Consider the following 24,384-nt stretch of genomic DNA (forward strand, 5'->3'; position numbering starts at 1 on the left):
AGCCACCCCAACAAACTCAGGTAGCAAGACCTTATTTACACAGTCCTCTGGTTGATATCCATAAGCAAGTGAAACTTGAAGCAATGCCTCAAACCTGTAAGAAAGAACACAGCCTGATCTAGAAAGCTCAAGGGAGAACAACACATAGGACTTATACCCTTGTTACATGGGCAGAGTTACGCGGTTACCGAACTTAACGGTGGTTGTTTTATATTGCGGTTCACCGTTGTTACACTACTTCAGATTCCTCGGTTATGGCAGCTCACGCCCCCTTGGGTGGCAAATACGAACTTACGCAACAATTTGGGGGGAACGAAACTCCGTACGCAAATATGTGCGTTATTTAGAAGATATTTGCTATAAAACATTATTTCGGTGAAAAGTATGTTTTGTCACGAAATTATTGCTTGGAAATTTCGTAATGCGAGCTGCTTCTGGTCTGCGCAAAGATGGACAGCACGCAAGCAGTCTTTCAACACTGCTCTTAACAGTGCTCCATTACAATCCAATCCAATCCAAAGTGCTGTCGTGCTGTCATGCCCGCAGTATGCAGCATTGTAGCAGGTGCTGAGTTGTGCAGTTGTGTGGTTTTCAACCTTTCATTGCCTCTCGAATGAATTCTGCTCAGAGGTTCTCATCCACTTTGAGTGTAGCAGTGACCGACTCAGTTAGTGCTTCATGTGCGGCGATGGCTCTAAGCAAGCAGTCGAAGACAGTGACGATGATGGAGCGTTCTGGGCTTCTTTCATAGCACAGCAGGTATTGCTGCAACAGCGTCGAATCCAAGAGCGTAACATATTCAGTGAAGCTCACGAGTTGAACACCGTGCAAAGAGCAGAAGGACAGTGCAAACACCTTATGGTGATTGTTGCACGTCTGTGTTCGCGTGACAGGCGCCTGTGGTCATACCCGCGAGGTCCATCGAGGTGGGAGACAACGCAGACTCACTTTTCGGATGAAGATTTCAAGAGGAACTTCAGAATGAGTCGAACAGCCTTCCGTTATGTTGCGAGTGCCTGCGAGTGTATGAGACACATTGATACTGAGATGCGCAAAGCCATTCCTCTGGAAAAAAGGATAGCCATCGCGATATACCGCTTGGCATCAACTGCGAAAGATGCCAAGATGCGGTGGCCAACCTCTTCGGCGTCAGTCGTTCCTCCGTGAACATAATGTTCCAACACTTATGCGAAGTTGTTCGCATCTTTGAGCAGCGTTTCGTGAGCTTCCCAACACGTCACATATTAGCAGAACATATGAGGCAGTTTGCAGCGCTTATTGGGTTCCCCCAAGGTGTGGGAGCTCTCGATGGTTGTCATATAGCATGTGCCCACCCAAAGAGCATGTGACTACTACAGTATAAAGGTTGGCACAGTACAATACCATTAGCTGCGGTGGACCACTGCTATAACTTCATGTATGTAAATGTGGGTTCTCCCGGGAGAAACCATGACGCTGATGTCTTCCAAGTCTAAACTGGTGAATATTTTGTCAAGCGATTTGTTTAAGCTTGAAACCAAAACATTCAATGGAGTGACAGTTGGCCCTGTACTACTTGCTGACCAAACGTTCCCCCTTCAAAAAAAAATGTGAAGCCGTTTCACTACCCGGTGCTGCAAGTTCCCCTTTGCAAAATTGTAACTATCATTTGTCTAGTGCAAAGCGAGTAGTTGAAAAGATTTGGCCGCCTAAAACCACGATTCAGGATTTTACACAAAGGCTTGGAAAACGACATTTTTAATGTGAAGCGCATTACACGTGCTTGCTGTGCCCCGCAGAATATCTACGAACTGAGCGATCGATGTGATACTGTCTGGATTGACACTGCACGCACTGTGGATGCAAGCAGGCCTCAACCACAGTGCACAAGTAACTGCTCTGAACCAGGTGGCACAGAAGTACAAAATGCTTTAGCAGCTTTTCTTGCTGGCAACTAAGAATAGCACAAGGATTTCCTCTGCCTTCCTTGGTGTGCTTACCTCAATGGATACTTTGGAACCCATGGTGCTGTGCTCTCAAATTCCTGATCTATGACGCTTGGAATAGGTGAACCAACTGGAAGTACAGTGTACTAAGTTCTCAATTGAACATTGACACATGCTGTTGACATCTTTTCTGCTGCGGCAGTGACTCACGCCGTGTATAAAGAACAGATGCAGAGCTGTGCAATACTTGTTTGTGTGGCTACGTTTGCATTCTTTCTGTGTAGTGCATGCTTGAACATTGCTCATATTAATACAATACTTTGTGTCTCTCTGTTAAAAGAACCTGGAAGGCAAAGCACAGTTTTGTAGTAATCAAAAGCAGCACTGACATAAAAGCAGTTTTCACATTTGCATTAAAGGTTTTTCTTACCAAGGCATTGCCTTTCAGTGATGACTAGAAATTAAGTAATAGAAGTGCTGCTCCAATTGTGCCAAACACTGCATGTTCAAGGCAAACTCTCCCCAAGAAAGTATAAATGGTTTGTGTGCCACTTGTTCTTGCTGAGCGGCACGGTCAGAGTAAATCTGCAGTTGCACTGAAGCGAGAGCTCGTTAATGTTGTCAAGTGTTCGTACAAGCATTTACAAGCATGTTGAGCCGCGGAAGCCGAACCATTAGCCAAGAAGACAAAGCTTCGTAATGATGTCAGCATTCAAAATTTTCCAAGATTTCAGTCTGCAAACTAAAATGACCAAAAAGATGCTTCTTGATGCCACACTAAATAAATGCCAAGCAAGTTTTTTAGCTGTTATATTAAAACAGCGCTAGAAACACTGACAGATAGAAATGCAAGCACAAGCAATGTCCAACCAACTCGCCCAACAAGCCACTTTGTTTTTCAGCTCCTTTAGTCCTTGTTTGTAAGCGCCTCCAGATGCTTTCTTGGATCTTATTTAGTGTCCTATTTTGGTTGAGCTCACACCCCTGAGACTCAGCTAGGTGTAATCCAACTGGCCGAACACACCGCCCAAGTCCAAGGACTTCAGGCCATTGTGTAGGTGGATAGGTTGACGCCTATACTGTGTCTGTTGGAGATTGTTTTACCACCACCATCTAGACCACGCCAGTTTCGGAAAGAGCTATAGGTAGTCGACATTGTGGAGCCCCTGCACTTCTGCGTCTCTTATAACCGGAGTTTTTATAGGACATTGAGCACTTTAAAAGCAAACCAAATGTGAAGATACGAGACTAGTAGGATATTTGATGTACACTTTTCATCAGTCAGATAGGCTTGGGGGGGAGGGGGGTTAATTATGTGTTAGTGCAAGCAAAGTATGACATTTCTCAATATGCTTCGAAGGTTGCATTTCTTTCCTTTTTTACTTTCATGAATAATATATAAAATTGGTACACATGACCTGCTTCTAGATATTCTTTAAAAGTATTAAGTGGTAAGGCAACTTGTTTCAGTGCCTCCTTAAAAATGGCAACTTGTTTGCCTGAGGCCCCCGTCTAAGATCAAATGATGCTTCCGTCACAAACAGCTGATACTCATCTCCGGTTGTTAAAAGAAATACTGCAATTCTACTTCCACCTTTTATTTGGCTTCACAAATTGATGCTGCATTAGCTGCAGCAGCGTGCATTTCAAGTGGTGTTTTTTGAAGAAAAATGCTGCTACATTAGTTGCAGCATAGAGGCCTGCATTTTATTGGATTCTTTTTGTAGTTTTAAGCCTTCTTTCAGCAGCTTCCTTGTTTTTTTGGCCACTTTTTCAACAGTTGCAGCCTCACATTTATGTAAATTTAGCAGCTGCTGCATAATGCAGGTGCCGGGCCGTTTTCTGGAAGCAGTACTGTGAGCTGCAACACCACCAGGTGCTTTTGTTGCACTGCTTGTGTTGAAGGAAGTGCTGGCTGAAAAGCTAGAGTTTGTGCTGCTGTTGCTACTTGATAGAAGAGGGCTGCTGCAGCTGCTCATTCCTCCCACATTGTCTCTGTTGGCCTCCATGGGAGTGTCATATTCCCAAGTGAGCAGCAGTTCCGCCCCTTCATTACAGTCTTTGACTACCTCAACCTGCACATTTGAAACCTTCTCTGTCACTTATACATACATATGCAAGCACTTTCAATAAGATAAATATGAATGGTCTAGCAATGTAATGCACTGAGGGTGGCTGCCACTTGGTTCTCAACATTACTGTTTCTTCAAACGTTGGCCATTAAGTTATCACCAATAAATACTGTGGTCGAATACCACACGCATAGACTGTTTGGTAAACAGCATTCTCGTTTAGCACAACTCAAGCCGACCCCATAAAAAGGAAGTGAAGCTATCAGCAATAAATACAGAGGTCCAATACCATACGCATAGACTGTTTGGTGTACAGCATTCTTGTTTGGTAGTACATGAGCAGACCCCACAAAAAAGAAGTGATGCAATGTATATAGTCTTGCAATATATGCTGAATATCCCAACACAATTTGATTAGAGCAGTAAAATACACTACAGATAAATTTATTAATGAAAAATACCTGGAAACTTTCTTCAACCAACTCGTCATTTGTTGGCAAGGTTCCCAAGAATTCATGTAGGCTCCAATAATGCTCCCACTCTATCCCTTTTGATCCTGTGGTGGTGCCTTGCCGCCTAAGCTGCCTAAGGAAAAAAAGAGCTGTCACTGTAGACACAACCTGCAGAACAGCCGATCGGTGCAATGTTTACAAAATATGTGAAAGCTTGTTTAGAGTACCATGCAAGGCAATATGTAGAAACGGAAGCAAAATATGATGCTATGTGATCAGAATATAAGCTGTCTATATTGGCAGTGACACCCAGCATTGTATGCATTTTAATGGCTCAACTGGGTGCTTATGGCACTCGACTAACCAATGCAGTACCTCGGTTTAATACCGGCCCAAGCAGCCGCGTTCCCATGAATACAAAACGCAGAATGCGCCAGTGTGTTGTGCGATGTCAGTGCATGCTAAAACACCGAACGTGTTAAGGTAATCAGGAGCCTTTCACAGCACTTTTCCTTGCAACTCACACGTTGTTTCGGGATTTTCAACTCCCCTTTTCACATTTAATTCGCTTTGATTGCATGCGATACCTGCCTGGATAACAACAGGGTACAGTTTGGCATAACTATTCAGCATTGTTAATATTTAAAAAAATGGCTTTGAGCAACCACCAAAATGTGTGAAAGATATACTGTACTTACCGATACTTTTTATTCAAATTGTCCACCTTCAGGCGAACTTGCTTCACCGTGAACGGCTGTACACCTGACGGAAGCAGGGCGTTCAGCTCTGCCGTGATCATGGAGTATATCTTCGCATTCCGTGTCGTCCCTCGAAGGTGGCGCAGACCAGCACGTGCGTTTCTCACATGCGGACGCCAACACGGGCCCGGACGCTGCCGATACGCTGCCTCCGTCCACAGACGCCGCCATCTTCTCGGTTAATGACGTAAACTGAGGTTGCCAAGCTCAATTCACAATAACCGCGGTTTGGTCCGCCGAGTAACATGCACTAACCATGGTTTCACGTAACTGCGGTTAACTCTGCCCGTGTAACAAGGGTGTTACAAAACAGTCCGGTCACAGTAATGTGCCAGTGGAGATGCTGCAAGGGCAACACACATACTATGAAGCTACTTCATAGGTGGTGTTCAGCCAACTTGCGTGGGAATGAGTGTCAAGAGAAGAAGGCCAGTGATAACTCCCATAGCTTCTCTACTGAATGTTTCGAAGTGGTCCTAATGTTGTAGAGTAATATGTTGCAACTGAGCACAGTAAACAAGCCAAGGCTGTAACACAAGGCGTACTAACGTATGGGCTTTGCACACCTTTGTTTTCTGGGCAATGCGGTAAAATGGACACAATATACTAGCGGCCTTCTGCTGCGCAGAATAAACCCATGGCACTGCAAACCCAGAGTCATCTAACACCTATACTCCATTTCATACATCAGGTACAACGCAGCAAAAGCTTCGCAAGTAGTTCGCAAGAAAAAAAAAAAGGAGGCACATCACTATGTGCTCGTTTTCTGGCCGAGTGGTTCCTGCGGAAACAGGCTCTATTCCATGCATACACGTTTGCAATAACTTGCTTCGCATGCCTAGACATCTTTGCAGTGCGAATCTTATAGAAACAATGTCCACCAAAGAACCATTTTCTCAAAAAGAGATGCTCAGCGCGGAGGGCACAGCCAGTGCCATCTAGTGGCACAGCTGGCAAGGTTGCGGGGCAGCGAAAACGCGACACGAACGAAAACGACATAAAAACATTTAAATTCATTGAATCTGTTCCTTTCTCCCTAACAAAGATGCTCTTTATGAAGTTGATAGGAAATGTAAGATGTATTAAGCTTGCAGACAAAATAACTTATTTCCTCTCGTAAAGAGCAGGCACTATTTTCCATCGCAGATGCGGAAAGCGCGAACAAGAGCTGTAGCTTTGGCAGTGTTGCACTTGATGTATGAAACGGAGTATAGCACCCGCACACGAGGTAGCAGTGACGGGTTGGCCATCCAATGACAGCTGTAGCAGTGTTCAGAAGTGCAAGATGCCGGGCTAGTTGGTACTGCACAATGATAAGATATCCAGGGAAATCGCAGAAATGTTCGAAATCCACAGCGCAAAGGAGCAATGTGAGTGCACCCTCCCTGTGCTTGTTGCAAAAAGAATTGGAATTTCTCAGAGGCAGGGTAAATATTTAATCTTTTTCATGAATGCCCCTCTCCGCTACGTTTGTTAATCACCTTGTGCCACGATTTTAGTCCCGTGTTTTTTTTACAGTTATATTTTAATGCTTTTACTTGCCTTTTTGGCTATGTATATAATCTGTTTTTACCAGTTTTACTTTCCGTCCCGGCCTCTTACACCGTGGTTTTTATCGCTTCTAGTCTTTTCGGCCTTTCATATCGTTTTTACTCTTGGACGTTACTACACTGTTTCGGCGATTGTGCAGGATCGCATTTGGCCACACCCACCTCTTTGTACTTTATATATGTGTCCTGCTTCGGAATAAAATTTCAGTTGTTAGTCAGCGCTTGTGTTCGTTTTCTTTCCTTCGTGTTTCGTCCCGTTCCTTGCGCTGTTTTATTTCATTTCATTTTGTATCAGTGTATGCAAAAAGCAGCTTCTACACCTTTGGCTTGTGTTTTTCATTGAAAGTGCCGGTCCTTTGTTCTTTGCAGAGATGTTGTGTGGAGTTCTTGACGGCTAAGATCAACGTAAAACAGCCAGTGGTAGTCTTTTTTCGATGGAGGCAAAATAGAAGGCGCCCACATACTCCGTGATGTCACTGAAACGCTGTCCTTGTCTCTTCTCCAAGGATCGCCTGGTGCTTGCACTCACCAGTTACATTGGAAAAATTATGAACCAACTAGCCCCGACTGAAGTTTTATTAAAAAAAAACCTGGTGGTCAAAACTATCCCAAGCCCTTCACTACAGCATCCTTTGTAGCCTCAGTTGCTTTGGGCCATCAAAACCTACAAACCAAACCATTACATCATCAGCATAGAGATAAAATATATCTGGAATGCCATTCCAAAGAAAGAAGCATCATGTTAAAAAATATTGGCATAGCATGGATCATTGAAGGTACACCCCTCTTTGCGCTGAAGTGGCAAATATGTTCTTGACCAGTGGGCATGGTTTAGATTGGTTCATGAGGTTTAAACATCCAAAAGTATAACTCTCGCTACATGAGATGCTATAGGGGAGAGCTCTGAAAATTTCGACCACCTGGGGTTCTAACGTACGACATCGTAAAGCACACAGGCACCCACCCTGCTTTTCAAAAACTTCTATCGAAAAGCGGCTGCCGCAGCTGGGATTTGGTCCCGCATCTTTGGGTATAGTCGAGTGCCCTAACCACTGTGCCACCGCACACCAATGGGCATAATGAAACCACCTTCCAAGTGCAAACTGTGTACTCAAGTTGGGAGATGAAGCCCATGTGCAATGGCCAGGATCCCCGATTGGCTGACGTTGTCATAGGCCTTGTGTGGATGTCCATTGTTAGAAGTGTGTGGATTCTGTGGAATGTGCCTGCTAGTAGCACCATACTTGAAAAGTGGTCCAATTCATCTTTAGTACTCCAGTGAGGGCGAAAGCATATATTGCCAGGTTGCAGAATTTCATTCGGCCTCTGGCTTGTGGCGTGAGTGATGAAATATGCAATCCTTGTTGTGCCTCTTAGTCTGCATATCCAATGCGTGCCCGCTCGCACACTGTGAGCTGAAGGGCTGTCAAGGGGACGCAGATCCACTCCTCTCATTCTCTCACCCAAATGAGGTTTCCTGCACCCCTTTTCCTTGCCCCTTTTCCTTTTGCACACAAAGTCTGGATGGATGGCAAAATCACATTTTGGAAAAGTAAACATACAAAAACTGCACAGGAGTACCACATGGCCCAATGCCTTAGCTAACAGAGGTGTGCTGACAGTGATAAACCAGTAATAATGCCGGTGCTGCCAGTTTAGTCCTCGAACCATGCTCGGGAACAAGTGCACATATGGCTAATAAAGCGTCATGACCACAACAACTCTCAAGGTGGCAATGCTGTACAGAACGGCAATTTACACCCTGGCGTACCAATTTTATAGGGCCCAGAACAATTTTAGAAGCTGCTGCTTGCAACACCTTGTCCAGCTAGATGAGCCCACTGCTGCATATGCACATTTTCTGCACAGCTTCCAAATGTGCAGGTGTCAGAAAGGAAACTCACAGTCAAAAATATTCCTGGGAACTGCAAACAGAAGTGTGCAAATTCAAAGAGAGGAGCGAGAAGTACAAATGCATGGCCCTCGCCCATCCTAAAAACATAACTGCTGCATGATGATAAGGCTCTCCCCATTTCCTGTGCCTATACTTTCCAATATCCACTCCAAGAATGGCAAGTGGCATTTTGTGCATAAGTTCAGCACAAAATGCCTCGGTTAGATAGAACACTAGGCACAGTATGTGGCATCGCAAAAGTAGTTTGTTTTTTGCAGAGTGATCATGTGTTCACGTGCTTTATGGGATACACAGACTCGAGAATGGGTGGCAGAGTCGGGCAGCAACAAAGCATTCCTGTTAAGCCCGAATTCAGCTTTCAAGTTAATAACCAGCTATATTTTTAGGCTTGGCATATCTGAAATTTTTAAGCCGTTACAATGGGACAGCACGTCTCTCTCAACATGCTCTCCACAGCTTTAGAGCGCTGGATGTGCGATGCAGTCTTGCACCAGTGTGGCTGAGCATTGCACTTCTTAACAGGAACCAAGTCCGTTGCCACAGGCCTGCAGAGGAACGTAGCTCGCGCCTTCTTACGGTGACTGCCCACCTTGGCTGGAAAGGGCGGGACTCCGCCCCAGCTAGTGTCAGACATCAGTCTGTACGCCCTGGGTGTGGGACTGCAGCTGCTCGCTGGACGTCTCATCGTCAGGGAGAAAGACAAACAAGCAGAGGTATACCGCAAGACCAGAATAAGGCTTATCTCTCAATTCTGGCTACATTGGATGGCTACTATGTGAGATGGCAAAAGTCATGAAATGCTGCGAATGAATGAAGTTAACAAACAAGGCCAAATATTATATAAATGCGGCATCTCAGTATGTGAGACTATTGAAACAACATGATAGCACAGTTATAACAAGAGGGTAAGACATTTAAATGGAAGAAAATTGCAGTGTTTGCCATAAGCAAAATGGAGAACTCCCACCATGCCTGGTTACAGTGCCCTGTTGTCTATGCCCTTTTCAACAAGCTATGCCATTTAAAAAAAGAAAGTGCTTGCAAAGTTTATAAAAACTGAACTCTGTGTAGATAGCATAGAACTGCGGCCTGTCATCAGCTCTAAGAGTAAGGTCACCATGCCTCTGGTGACGCACCAAAGGCAACGTGGCATGGGGGCTGGCTATTTTAGTACTCTGCGCCATGAAAAAGTGTGTTACAACAGAGCATCAGTTGAAGGTCTGCACGAAGTAATGAGCACTTTGTCTTGGCTCATTCGCAGGATGGCAAGCGTGGCACGCGAGACAGCTGCCCAGACCTGGCTCAGTGCTGTGCACAAACAGGTGTGCATTTTCTGCAAGAGAGCTTCCCTGCAACAATGCTTCCCCACAGCTCATTCTCGTCAAGCAGCCAAAACACACACTAAACTGGTCTCCTGTGCCGACAGTTTGAGTCCACATACAGACTGCACATGGCTACCGAGGATGTGGTGTAAAAAACAAAGGATACATGGACTGGCTCAGGTGCTGCAACTGTAAAAGACAACGGAAGTACTGTTCACACAAGGCCCTGCTCTTGGCACTGACTCTTGCAATAATAGCTCACGGGATTGCATTTCTCAACCCGGGCCATTAAGATAGAATTGTCTCAGACATGCATAAATACAAAGAAAGAACAGAGCTCCTACTTACTGCATCTTTTTTTTTTTTCAACGCGAGCATGAATATTCTGACCACACATAAATACAGGAGGCCGTTTTGTTGTTGTTTTGAAAAGTGTTATTTTCACTTCCATCGATCAACAAAAACACTGGAGGTGAATGCCAGTTTGGCAGCAAGCGTGCCACTGCATTCCCACTGCCACATCAAAACGCTAACCAGCACCAAGCAGGGCTTCTAAACGCGTGGCTCTGCAGAGACAGACGGCAGCCAGTACTGACAGTAACAGAAAGCTAGCTAGTTTACACAACACTGTATCTCGATGTGAAAAATTAATGGAGACACGCACTCGGTTACTGTACAAAGCATGCTTGCTTCTGAACTGGCAAGTTGCCACGACTTTCAGTCTGCAATGTTAAACTGCTGCTTGTGCAGAAGTAGTCATTTGCACTGCAAAAACTGGAAGATTCAGCAGTTACGTGTACAACTATTTTACCTTGAGTAAAAAAGTAAAAAAGATGGAATAAAACCTTCAACGCTGCATTTTTCATATACGCACTGGGACATTTCGCAGACATTGTTTGCAGAGATTTGCCATGGTGTAAAGCAAACGTATGCCCATGGACACGTGAAAACTAGCCTGTAACCTAATATGCAACTTACAGCTACAGCACCGTGGCTATCGAGAATCATGACACCGAAAAACCACCTCTGGCATGTCCAACGTGCTGATTTACTGACGCATTATACCCCGGTCACATGGCACTTCTCCAAGGTCTTTATGCCAAAGGAGATTTATTGCTCTAAAGGAGCAGAACCAAAAAGGAGCAGCAGTGCCCTACATGGCAAGTGCAAAGGAGATAGACAAATCAGGTAATCTACGTGAGCGACTTCTGTTGACTGGCAAAGTCATCTTAAATATATAAAACAGTTCAACTAAAGCGTGGCAATACAAAATAAATGGTACATTAACGAGCAAACACTGCCAAATGAAAAATTTGTGCATAACAAAAAAGCAACAAACAAAAAACACTGCACAAGGAGCAAAGCAAAGCATGTGTATGTCAAAGTGGCTGCTGAAAACATTCGAAGTCTTCTTAACACTATAGATTATTTTTAAAGTTCACTGGAACAAAAATTAGCCCGTGCATTGAATTAAGCTTAAATTTCATATTCAAAATTATATCTGCTTCAATATATATATATATATATTTTTTTAGCTCACTCGCTGGCACTCATGTTTGGGCTGCACCAGTTTACACAGCATAAAGGCCGTTGATGACCACCTTTCCCGCTACGGGCCTTTTTCGCAGTCTCAAGGCTTTGCCATGTAGCTGCATATAAACCGCCTTTGGAGCAAGGAACCTTAACCCCCAAGGCCTAACTAGTGCCCTTGTGATGGGTATTACTGACTACTGACCATTCACATAATGAACATGAGCAACCTCACCAGACACCGCACATGATCATGATGTGAGACGTTCTAACAGCTAATAGAATGTCCAAGAATAGTGAATGCATGTTTGCATAGCGACTAACATTTTAGGTAAACTGCGCCATTTGTCACATTGTTCAATGTTCGCAAATGCAGATGTGATGAGAACCTCCGTGATAGCGGTGCCACCTAGCTTTCAGAAAGAACCCTTTTAGCAATAAACCGTTAGGCCGAGGAACTGCCAGATCACAAAAGGAAATGAACAGCCAGTCAAACTGTAATCCAACCAATTTGTTACAGGCATGATAAGACAAAGTGAAAGTCATGCCCCTAGTTTATATGCGCAGATGTGCAGTAACACCGGTGAGTTCACTCCAAAGAGAGAGGCTCCAGTTCAGACCACACCTACTTGCTGACTCTTTTACTGTGCGATGGGACCTTCTTATGCTGTGTCATTGCAAGGTTTCTTCAGCATTTTTTGCTGCATCCAACCTCTTGCATTTTCACCAAATGGGTGAGAGCAAAAAAAGACACTTTAAAAATGATACAAACACTGAATATACAGGCCCTGTTTGGTGCCAGCCCACAGACACGCTGTGCTATATGCATTTGTGCCGCCTCCTACATTTATTTCCGTGAAGACATTGGCAAGCATTCTCTTCAGCTGTAGCATGGCTATCACTGAGTATGCTAATCTGTTGACCTGGCTGACCTCGAGCTATATTCACTGTTGCTCCCACTGTCCCAGTGCCTTTCAATAAAACCCAGTCTTGATTCTCTGTGATGAAATGCTAAATATTTAGCTTTTATATTCGGCACAGCCAATCAAGCCTAAATGTGCTAAAAAATACAAATAAGAAAATAGACATTCACTGACACCACTATGTCTAATGCCTAGAGTGGCTGCTCACCTCAAGCAACTGCGAGATTAGTTTGCATTAACAAACTTTCAAAACTGCGGTTTCAATCATTGCTCAGAAGAAAACAAAAGTCTTTATTTACTAAGCTACTGGTTAGAAACACAGTTGGAGTTCCTCTTCTGTACCGCTACAGATCTAAATGGTCTTCCCATTTTTACATTTACAACCTATAACTGTTCAACAATCAGTCATGCAAATGTTATTTTTTTCTATATATATTCGGGGTGTGTGAACATTCTAAACTTGAAATACGAATCGAACATGTCTGTTATTCCAATCGCATTAAAGAAACTGACATTCAGAATATGTCAAGCGTTCGAAAATCATCGACTACACCTAAAATTTTATAATGCACCGCAGTTTCACCACTATGCTTGGACAGTGCGGTGAAGCATCCTCAAACTGTAATGGGGCATTTTTGGAAAAAAAGAGCTTTTGGGAAGACGGCCTTCTCGACAGTGAGTGCAAAGTGAAGCCCTGGATGAAACCACTGCTCTCACTTCGGTTTTATCTCAAACAACCATCATACAGTGTTAATCAGAAAAAATTACAGTGCTGCAAATAGTTTTTCAGGCTTATTTGACAATTCAAGCTTTTGACTAATCGACACATATTTTGGTTCCTTGAAGGTCAAATTAATGAGAGGTTACTTTATTGAGCTACGATATGACAGCTGCATAAAGGAGGCTAAAACAACCTTCTTTGCTGCTTCCACGCTGCTAGCCGTAAGCAAGGGCGCGGCGACAGAGAGCGAAAGCAGGGATCGAGTCATGTGTCTACCTTTTAGAGAGGCGACAGCATGCGCCCCTGAACTTGAAGCGTCGTAGCAGACACGACAACAGAATAAAAATAAAAGCCTGCAAACCTGCAGCAGCTGATATCAAGACAACCCTTGAACCTGTAATCACACGTGCAGGCCACATGATGGCTTAGTACGATACAGCAGCGCACGAAACGACCGTGCCCCCCAGCAAAGAAGGTGCCGGGGATGGGCGCGGTCACTCCATACTCTTCAATATATATGTACCAAAACAGCATGGGCCGATAAAACAAACTTGTAGAAATATTTGACATATCGCGCAGCCAGTCCAAGCACACCAGCTTCACGCTCAGGCGCGAAGTTTTGAATGCATGATAGAGAACGTCAGTGACACTGTGAGCAGAGGAGAGAGGGGGGCAAAGCGCAAAAACGTACTGGTACGTTCATGACAGCGAAAGGGTTAAACGGCTCTTGGGACACTTCCACTGCAGGACGAGCACGACTCAAGTGCCACACAAACAGCGGTGCAACGAGGCTCTGAGGCATGTTTCAGTCATCTGTTTTTCTTGTAGTTTAAGTATTTTTTACGTTCAAGCAGAACAGTTTCATAGAGAATTGAAGCAGCAGCTGCGAAAAATGTAAAAAACCATGCATGCATGCAAAACATTTGCCCGCTCTGCATGCCCATGGTGCTTCTCCCTCCTATCCGCCAAAAACTGCTGAGCAGACCAAGGGCCACTGCAGGGCATTTGGGACATTCGGTGCATGTGCTGACAATTTTGACAGCCACAAAGCCTGTTACATGTAGTAGAAACAGAAAATGAAACGAGGCAGACAACAATGTACCTTTTCTTTCACGTGCACAGTCTGCCTACAATGTTTCCCGGCTGGTATTTGCAGTGCCTTGAGAAAAGTGGTCATGTTTCTACTATGAACTGAGCTGTGCAAAACATCCATCACATGCATAAGCAGTACTTATTCTACTTCATCATTTCAGTATCGCAAGAGCCTTTCTGTTTAAAGTGGTTGAGGAGCAGGCAGACTCACATTCTCAATAAGCTTGGTCAGGTTGTCCTTTGCCAACTGCCGTCCTTCCTCAGACTCCGGGCTTGATTACACAGAGGAAAGAAAAGACCATTCAAGCATCATTCTGCAGCCTGTGACCAAGGCAGAAAACAAGCGAAAAACAGTGGGCCATTCAGTGGATATACTCCGGCACATTTAACAAAATCCCCATTCTCCAGAAAATGCATGGCTCTGGCAGAGAGTAGTTGGCAGGCTGTGCAGTGACTGATTGGTTGTCAGGTTGTGTGATGCCATGACACGGCTCCAGTGGCAGGCACAGCAAACTCGGGAGATGGGAAGGATTCCTGGATCCCAAGTTAGACATGCTGTGCATAAGTTATGCAAGCAGTTCAGACAGCGAGGTTCGAGTGGGAATTTATACCTATGTGACAAAATATGGTACTTTTTGAATGTATACTAATGAGTATATGTGGGATAATTAAGGCACAAACTAAACAATTACTGATTAAGAAAGCAACGATCTGCTAGGAAAACCATTAACAACGTCACATCATACCCTTAAAGGCAGAGCTTAAGTGTCCTTCCAACATTCTTTTTTCTTTTTTTCCCTCAACTAGAAAAAAAAAATTCAAGTGCACAAAAGAAATCTTTTTACTGCTTTGACACCTGCGCCAGGTCACTGGCAAACACCTCTACACCTAGGCAATGCAACAGCCATCTTCAATTCTTCAGTGCAATATTTACAAAATACTTCCAGCATATTCAGAGGCTAGCAAAGATAATTAACACCTATAAATCCTCCTTACGGCTGCAAAACACTGCCTCTGTTCCACATCAACATGTAGTCAAGAATTCGACGAAAGTTCGTCTGTTCTTTTTACTCTACAACTTGAACATGTCATGCCAGCTGGCATGCACTATGCTTCACTTGTGACCAGAGAACAGGTGTGCAGCCATTGTGCAGAGGCAGTGATGGAACAACATGCTCATCACGGAGGGGTTCAGCTACAATGATTCTTCTTGCAGTCAATATGACATGCAATGGAGATCACTTACACAACTCACCTGGCCACAATTATTACATTACACACTATGCTCACTCAATGGAAGCATACAGTCCTGCTTCAGGGTCCCTAATAGTAGTCCCATATTGTGCGCATACCAAAATTGTCCAGTGGTTGCCCCCAAACTTGAAAATTATATTTCTAGAAAAGCACCATCACTGTTGAGTGTCCCAACTTCCTCATAGGTGCTAGTAAGCATAACAAACAACCTTATCTTCATCATCAGCCAGACTATACCAACCGCAGAGCGAAGGCTTCTCCCATGTTCTTCTAATTAAACCGATCCTGTGCTAGCTGCATTCACTTGACCTCTGTGAACTTCTTAACCTCATCCGCCCCCCTAATTTTCTGCCACCCGCTAATAACGCTTTCCTTGCTTTGGAATCCAATTTGTTACCGTAAGCGACCATCGATCATACTCTTTTCGCACTACATGCCCTGCCGATGTCCATTTCTTCGTCTTGGTTTCCTTAAGTGTATCGGTAGTTGGCTTAATTTGTAATAGTTGAGACGGCAACCAGGGCCCAGCACGAGTGCCACCAAAGAGATTTATACGGCGCGTGCCAAATAAACTTTGCTTTTCCCCCTCCATGCTCGTTGTGTGATGCTGACTTGACGATACATGGTGTCAGAAGTGACAAAGACGCCACTGACATGGAAGGACTGAAAGCCCTGGAGCCGCTCGTTATTAGGAAACGTTTCCGAGAACTGGAGATGTTTTAAGCAGCACCTGGAAACCTTAATGATGGCGACAGAACCGACAGTGGCCAGAAGCGATGCACAGAAGACGGCATTGTTCTTGCACGTGGCCGGTGAACAAGCCATCAGCGTATACAACACGTTCAGACTTGAAGGCCAGCCTACCTTCGAAACGGTGCTGAGCAGGTTCCATGACTACTGTTTGCCGAAGAGGTTGGTTGGTTGGTTTGTGGGGTTTAACATCCCAAAGCAACTCAGGCTATGAGAGACGCTGTAGTGGAGGACTCCGGAAATTTCGACCACCTGGGGTTCTTTAACGTGCACTGACATCGCACAGTACACGGGCGCCTTGCTTTTCGCCTGTTTGCCGAAGAGAAATGAGACCTATGAGCGTTCAATCTTGTGAAAAACCAGTTGCCTCCCCCTTCAACACGACCGATCGCCACCACCCCAACGAGCTTCGTGGCAGCACTGGCTGGAAGAAGAGGTAAATATCTCCCCTTGGGAGAAGGAGACCCAGCGATGGGTGTGCCACCAAGACGTCTACGGGAATTTCTGCAAGCTTCTGTATCCAGCCGGCAACGCGAGCGGTCGTCTCCCGCCGCCTCTCCCGGCAAACGGCGGAGAATAGCTGGCACAGAGTATGCGGCCCACACGGGAGAACTCGTTGTGCAGGACCACCCATCTTTTGGTTCCCAACAGCGAGGTTACTGGTAAATACCATATACTCTCACCACCTCCCGCAGCAGATGCCGTGGTATGGCTTTGTCCGATGAATGCGCTGCACACGGAAGATCCCGGCTGCCATATTCACGGCGCGTACAAATGTTTGCCGCCGAAGGCGCACCCTTATTCCTCAGCCGATGAGTCAGAAGTCTTTCTTACGTAGCCTTGCCTTTCCAAGAAAAACCTTGTTGATGTATAGCTAGCCGGCATGCTCTGTATTATTGGCAAGTGCAATAAATAGCATTCAAGTATTAACGAAGTGTCGTGGCCGTCCTTGTCCCTTTGTTCATCCCGCGGGTCGCTAACGAGAACACTGCACCCGCAGAGTGGCGGCGGGGTGGAATACCGTCTCCCTCATACCCTCACAATTTTTCGCATGCAAGAATAGGCTGAGGGTGAGTCGTTCGAGCAGTTTTACCGGAATCTGCTGCTGAAAGCCCAAACATGAGAATTCGGCAGTCTGGCTGATTCTATGACTCGAGATTATATCGTATATGGGACTGCAAATAAGAGACTCCAACAAAGGCTGTTGTGCGAACAGGACTTAACCCTAGAGAAAGCGGTCAACATGAGTACGAGAGACGAGTTATCAACCAAGCAGAGTAAGCTGTGGAACGAACAAGAGCAAACGATTCACTCTGTGAACCAAGGGTCCAGGAAACAGAGGACGCAGCCAAGAGCGGTGACCAGACAACGCTGCAACAAGTGTGCCTATGTTCACAAGAGACCAGTTTGCCCTGCAGCAGGTAGAGTGCTGCAAATGCAAAAAAAAAAGGTCATTTTGCAGCGTGTTGCACACGATCAACCATCCACTAAGTTCATGAGGAGAAAACAACTGAGGAAGAATTTGAGATTCTGGAGGTAGGCAGCCACAGCGCAGAAGCCAAGTCTGAGTGGCTCGCAGCAGCGAAGGTGGGAGGTATCGATGTTGAGTTAAATATTGATACGGGGGCACAAGCAAGCCTTTTGCCATCGTCGTGTTGGAAACAAATGGGGCATAAAGTGCCGCTTCGGAAGAGCTCGACAATTTGGCCAGCTACAGTGAAGGGGTAAAGCGCACATTGGCAAAACGCAGTTGTCAGTAGCCTGCAATGGAATGGAGCAGATTATCGAGTTCTTCATCGTCAAGAAATCCCGTACTCCGATCCTGGGTCTTAATGCCTGTGAGCTCTTTGGATTTCTCAACTGCGTTTCTGCAGTCACCTGCGACGACGTGGTGTCGGAGTATCCAGAGGTATTCCGCGGCCTAGGATGTGTCCAACGTATCATATGGTCCTGAAGGATGGAGCCGCCCCTACAGTACAAGCAGCTTATCGGGTGCCACAGGCACTGCTACAACCGCTAGAGCAGGAATTGTAGTGCTTGTATGAGGCCAACATAATCAAGAAGGTGCAGCAGCCAACAGACTGGGTGTGTCCCTTGGTCATTGCTTTTAAGAATGGTCAACTTCGGATTTGCCTGAACCCCAGGGCTATAAATAAGTGGATGAAATGAGAGCATTATCAGCTGCCTAAACATGAGGATATTGAGGCTGAGCTAGCCACTGCTCAATGGCTCTCTACTCTAGATGCCGACTCAGGTTTCCATCAGATCCCATTGGAGCCGGAAACTGCAAGAATATGTACTTTTGCCACCCCTTTCGGAAGGTACCAGTACCTGCGACTACCGTTCGGCATTGCCTCGGCCCCAGAGATATTTCAGAAGACAATGTGTCAGATCCTAAAGGGACTCCCTGGGGTCTATGTTGACGTTCTTGTGTGGGCCAGGACACGAGAAGAGCACGACAAAAAGTTGCAGGCAGTGCTGGAGAGGGCCAAAGCAAGGGCCACTTTCAACCTGAGCAAGTGTGAGCTAGGCCAAAAGCAATTAGAGTTCCTGGGCGATCAGCAGCAAAGGCATTTCTCCATCACTGGCTCAGAGCACTGATGACTTTCCTCCACCGGCTACTAAGACTGATGTGCAGAAAAGATTAGGTTTTATTAACTATTTCTGAAATATTTGCCTAACCTATCTGCTGCTACAACCCTAATGCAGGATGTCATTAAGGAAGACGCAATCTTTGAGTGGACTAATGCACATCAGGCTGAGTGGGAGGCGCTAAAAGCTCGCTTGTGCTCAAGTCCTGTGCTTGCACTGTTTGACTCAGCAAAACCTGTGAAGGCGTCAAGTGATGCCTCCCAGTATGGGCTTGGGCAGCACTTTTACAACAGCATCCTGAAGGGTGGCAGCCGATTGCCTATGCCTCCAGAGTTCTCTCTGGAGCTGAAACGCGATACTTGCAAATTGAAAAAGAGGCTTTAGCAGTCACATTATTTCCCCATTTTGTTTATGCTTGATATGTTCAAGCAGGAACTGATCACAAGCCTCTCATTGCAACTGAGCGGAAAAGTGTGGGGGATATGCCACCCTGTTTGCAGCGTTTTTCTTAAGACTGATGAGATATGACTTTCGTCAACAGAATGTCCCTGGAAAGCAGTTGGTGGTGCCGGATTTACTATTTAAGAGCCCTAACCATGAGCAAGGCCGGCAGTGCCGAGCTGGTGGACATAGAGGTACATGCAGTTGAGATCCAGCCCTCCCTTGTCAGCGACGCCACCAGATCACAGCTGGTTCGTGAAACTGCTGAGGACCCTGAACTGGCAAAAGTGACATGTTGCCTCCAAGAAGATCTTCCATTGCCTGGCCCTTACAAGCCATTTGATGGTGAGCTGACAGAGGTCGCTGGTGTACTGTTGAAAGGAACAAAAGTGGTCATTCCCCGTACTATGCGAAAAAGAATGCTAGATAGAATCCGTGATGGTCACCTCGGCATTAACAAATGCAAGGCCAGGGCTAGATGACCAGCAGCCAAAGGAACCCCTGCTCATGCGAGAAGTGCCACACCTGCCTTGGGCAAGGGTGGGAGTTGATCTATTTGAGTATGATGGCAATTCCTAAGTGATAGCATACGATGCATTCTCTAATTTTCCTGAAGCGGAGTGACTTTGAGATACCACTGCACAAACTCTCATAGCAGCTTTGGGTAGCATGTTTGCCAGGCACGGCATGCCCCTGGAAGTCAGCAGTGACAACGACCTACAATTAACATCAAAGGAATTACGATAATTTGCTGAAAATTATGACTTGCAACATGTAACCTCAAGCCCCTATTTTCCCAACTCTAATGGCCTAGCAGAGAAAGGAGTGCAATTTGTGAAATGCATTCTCAAGAAAACATCTGATTCTAATGAAGATTTTTGGCTTGGCTTGTTGAGTTAAAGGGGTCATGCAATGCCTAAAATGAGGTAAAGTAAATCGGTCGAGAGATAGGTACTCCCCCACAAGTCAATTCACCGCAAAAATTTTTCAGCTAGCTTCATTAACACCGGAGATATCGGCAATTAAAAATGATGTTCCTCCTCTCTCCCCTCAACTCAACACTCGGAGACACCAGAAAAAACGAAGAAAACAGCTCGGGAACTCCACCCCGCCCAAGAAGCGTCAACGTTCAGTTCTAAAACTTCTGGTTGCCACACCTGTTTTCCCGAACGTTGCCCATGCATTCCCGTCCGTCTGCGTTTGCATAGCTTTCAACCTTGTCTGGTGTCTTCCTTGGCAGCCGGATTCTTGTTTCTTGGCCTCTCGGAATTGTGTGCGACAGCAGCCCGAACGATTCGAGTCATTCGCGAGCGCATATCTGCAGTTGGGCAGGCTGCTGTCCACACACACCGGCGGCCGCCGCGGAGGAGCCCTTTCCTTCATATCCCTGTCCCATTCAGCGCAAATTAGCGTGCACTCCTGCCGAGAACGACTTTCTACAAGACCCCTTTCTTCTCTCGTGCTGCCAGGGTCAGTCTCCGGTGTCAATAACTTTGGTACAGTCTTCTGCGGTTTAACCAACAGCGGCCAGTGACTCCTCACGGAATTGACGGGATAGTATCGACTCCGCATGGGTGCTGGCAGATGATCGAGCGTGCGAGTTGCCCGCGTGAAAACATGCCGCCATCGTTTCGAGTCAGGAGCACTGTTCGGCGAGAGGCATCTCTTGTGCATAACCATAGCCTCCTAGGCTATGGCATAACGAATGAAATGTATACGCATATCACCGACGAGAGCACGGACTGATGATCGCTACAGTGTTTGGATATCGGATGACAGGTGAGCATGAATTATTCGTCCGCGAATTTTAAAAGTTGAGATTAATAAAAAGGGTATTGTAGTTTGTTTGTTTTTTAAGTCCTTTGCACATCGTTTAGGAAGTGCAAACATGCACACGCGTTTTATCTCGTGTACGCATCGTGCTAGCCAAAATCGACGACGCAAACCATCACCAAAGCAGCTTGCCACATGCAGTTCGGTAGCGCAGGTTGTCACCGATTTCCGCAGCTACACCAGCTACACGCAAGAATCGTGCACAGGAGCATGCAGGCAATTCCAGAACGCCGTCCGCCTTGGCTTCGATGCAAAAGAAACAAGGCCTAGTGACGATCAGGGAGCAGCGCACAATCGAAGTGCCGTCAGCCGCAGCGCCCACGGACATTGGAATCTCTGGCAACCTGGCGGTGTCCGGTACTGCACTTAAGCGGTGCGAATTCGTTTACTTTCAGGATGCAGCTGAGGGCAGACCTTTCTTGACGCACGTTTCATTTAATAATCCACACACCGTACAAATGGTCGATGCTGCAAAATGAGACGGGACTACACCGGACTACATCAGGAGTCGGTACAGGAAAGTTTATGCTGCCTATTTAATCGGTATGGTGTTGAATCGGACCAGCTCGTCTCTTTTCACATTCCTGCACCGACGCGCACTTTCCGCCGGACGCACATCGTTTAGGCATGCGAGCAGCTATACACTAGAGACGCAGCGAAACGGGTGATTCCAAAACGCCGTCCGCTGTGACTTCGATGCAAAAGAAACAAGGCCTAGCGACGAGCAGGAAGCAGCGCACGGCCGGAGTGTGTCGGCCGCAGCGCCCGCCCGCAGACGGCGGCTCTGCACTAATCGGCAGCATCCAGTACTGCATTTAAGCGATGCCAATTTATGTATTTCGCGATGAAGCTGAGGACAGACCTTTTTTGATGCCCATTCTATTTAATTACCAACACGCCGCACAAATGGTCAATGCTGCAAAAATGAGACGGGACACGGGACTACAGTACGCTGCTGCGCCGTCGGTTGGTACATGAATGTTGATGCTGCCTGTTTAATCAGTACGGTGTTGAATCGAACCAGCTGGTGCTCTTTTCACACTCCTGCACTGAAGTGCACTTTCAGTCGAACGCCACCAGCTTTTCGGTTAACATCGCGAACCGAAGCGCCAAGCTCGTGTTCACGCATGCAGTGCATGCATGCAGCACTCAAGCAGATGACTTTCGCAGCTACCGGAAGTGTGTCCGTGACATAGTGGCCATTACGGCTGCAGCCAATGGCAGCCTGTCGTGACCTGTCACTCTTGGAACTTGTGACAAAGGTAATCACGGTAGAATAGTTCCAAATCTCACCGCCACACGAGAACCGAGCAGCCTGCGAACTTCAAAAAACGCAGTTTTTAAAAATTAATAATAAATCACTGCCTTTGTTGCAAGAAGTTTTACTTTAGGGGAACGCTCAGAAGCATTCGTTCTACACATTCAGAACGTTTATCAGTGACCTTTTTAGCCATTTCCTACCCCCTTTAAAGGTCTGCATCCTTGGAAGACGGCCAATGTCCACATAAGCTGCTCATGAGATGGCGCCTTAGGTCCAGACTCCCAGACTTCGCACTGTATATCAGAGCTGTGCACGGGCTCGGGCCGGCCCAAAGGCCCGTACCCGGCCACTCGAAAGCCCTTTCGCTCAGGCCGGGCCTGGGCCAAGGTATATTTGTCTCGGGCGGGCCGGGCACCCTGATCACGAACAACTGCAACATTTGTGAATTGCAAGTACGGCCATAGTGCGATAAGCGTCTAGAATGCACAGCAATTTCCCGCATCGTCCCCATGCGAATTCAGAGTTCTTCCCCGGCATCGACTCGCCTTCCTTCTTGCCGCGAACGGATTTTTGATAGGTGTCAGTGACCAAGCTGTCAGTAACTTGTGGGCTATTTAGTTTCGTGTTTTGCATCTCCACTTTGGTAACACCGGCGCTGATGTTTAGGTGTCCGCTTCAAAATTAGCGCTATGCTGTTGCCTATCTCACATCTCTATTGTGACATATTCCTGCCTCGGCAAGGACTCGTTTGAAGCGCGACATAGCTCAAAGCATCTGCGGTGCAAGAGTTTCTTCTTGTTTATCTTGCTGCAAAAATTTCATGTGAAAGGCCCACAATGAGGCAGGCGAGTTCACTGAGTACTTGGCCACAAAATCAACCCCTTGTTTAGGTTTAGAGCTGGCGCATTTTTGGAAAACCAAACAGGCTGCTTACCGAAAACTTGCTTTCCTACCGAAGAACATGCTAGTCTTTCCAGCCACAAGTTGTAACACCGAAAGAAACTTCAGCGCTACCAGGATCATTACCCAAGAGCACCGCAAATGCCTAAATTCAATGGATAACTGGTTGTTTTTGCGCAATAAGTTAATTATGCCTACGTCCTGTACCCCTATATATTCAGCATATTTGTCATTTCAAACGCGAGAACTCAACATTTTAAGCTTGTGGATAAACCTATCAACCTGAAATTATTTTTCTTGTTCACTGCTTCAACTGCAATCATAGCTTGACGGGCCGGGTCGGGCTTGGGCCTTAAATTTAAGCACTGGGCCGGGCCAGGCTCAGTTTCTACTTGAGTCGGGCCGGGTCATGTAGGGTAGGGCTAGGATATGTAGCGTCAGGCCCGGGTCGGGCTCGGGCTAAAAATGTCGGCCCGTGCAAACCTTTGCCGTATATCCCTGCCCAGCCAGTCAAACACAAGCAGAACTGCCGCAGAGGAAGGCATCTGCGGCCACTGCAAACTGCTGACATGGTGCGACTGAGGGAGCATGGAAGATGGCACAGGAGGGGCCGGGTGAAAGAAGTGGCTCCACGATCATCGCTGGTCATAACCGAAGACGGGCCCAAGCTACGATGCAACAAGGTGCACCTCCTCCAGATAAGAGGTACCTTTGTAGAGAGAGATGGCACTGAGGAGTCTGGCCTCGGTGCATCTGAACCAGAACCTGCGGCGGATGCCAAAGTTTCTCATCCTGTTGGGCATCAGGCCACCTCGCCTGTTATGCGATCTTCTCTAGCGACTACTCCAGCAAGACAGCAGAGTGGTAGAGAATGTGTAACCAGGAGGTCCACGAGAACCGTTTGACCTAGGGCGCACCTGACTTATGATGAACATTTTCATCAGTTAACTAAGTAGCTATTTTTGTGTTCTTTGTGTTGAGAGTAGCCTTAAAAGAAGGATGATGTATTGGTAGTTCGTTTACTTCGTAGTAGCCGTAGTACTTCGTAGACGGCCACCAGGGTGCGACATGAGCGTCACTAAAGAGATGTATA

The 24,384-nt window shown here is 46.2% G+C and overlaps 2 protein-coding genes across 2 annotated transcripts in view; both read right to left on the reverse strand.

Annotated features, from left to right (window-relative positions):
- Window positions 1–624: 624 nt before the first annotated feature.
- Window positions 625–5,444, reverse strand: LOC146209979 (uncharacterized). The gene is made up of 5 exons (XM_084581563.1): window positions 5,148–5,444; window positions 4,459–4,582; window positions 3,718–4,000; window positions 949–1,016; window positions 625–897 (listed from the first exon to the last, which is right to left on the reverse strand). The coding sequence occupies exons 1-5, from the start codon at window positions 5,246–5,248 to the stop codon at window positions 625–627; spliced, it is 849 nt and encodes a 282-aa protein (XP_084437689.1). The 5' UTR covers window positions 5,249–5,444.
- Window positions 5,445–9,028: 3,584 nt separating this feature from the next.
- Window positions 9,029–24,384, reverse strand: part of LOC146209980 (uncharacterized) — a 32,577-nt gene continuing 17,221 nt past the window's right edge. Inside the window, exons 4-6 of the mRNA XM_084606008.1 lie at window positions 14,472–14,532; window positions 10,161–10,183; window positions 9,029–9,344 (exon numbers count right to left, since the gene is read on the reverse strand). Of these exons, the coding sequence (XP_084462134.1) occupies window positions 9,299–9,344; window positions 10,161–10,183; window positions 14,472–14,532 (130 nt within the window). The 3' untranslated portion in view covers window positions 9,029–9,298. The remainder of the gene's footprint in view (window positions 9,345–10,160; window positions 10,184–14,471; window positions 14,533–24,384) is intronic.

The sequence above is a fragment of the Amblyomma maculatum genome, chromosome 1 (genome assembly GCF_055883805.1).
Source record: "Amblyomma maculatum isolate TAMU_Amacu chromosome 1, ASM5588380v1, whole genome shotgun sequence".
Classification (NCBI taxonomy): domain Eukaryota; kingdom Metazoa; phylum Arthropoda; class Arachnida; order Ixodida; family Ixodidae; genus Amblyomma; species Amblyomma maculatum.

Excerpts from the sequence above, each read along its gene's own strand:
- LOC146209979 (XM_084581563.1), bottom strand. The coding sequence starts at position 5,248 with ATGATCACGGCAGAGCTGAACGCCCTGCTTCCGTCAGGTGTACAGCCG. Across the intron at positions 1,017-3,717 it reads GCTGCTAAATTTACATAAAT|GCACTCGCAACATAACGGAA; the intron begins GTGAGGCTGCAA and ends ATACACTCGCAG. Across the intron at positions 898-948 it reads TTGAAATCTTCATCCGAAAA|GCGCCTGTCACGCGAACACA; the intron begins GTGAGTCTGCGT and ends GTATGACCACAG.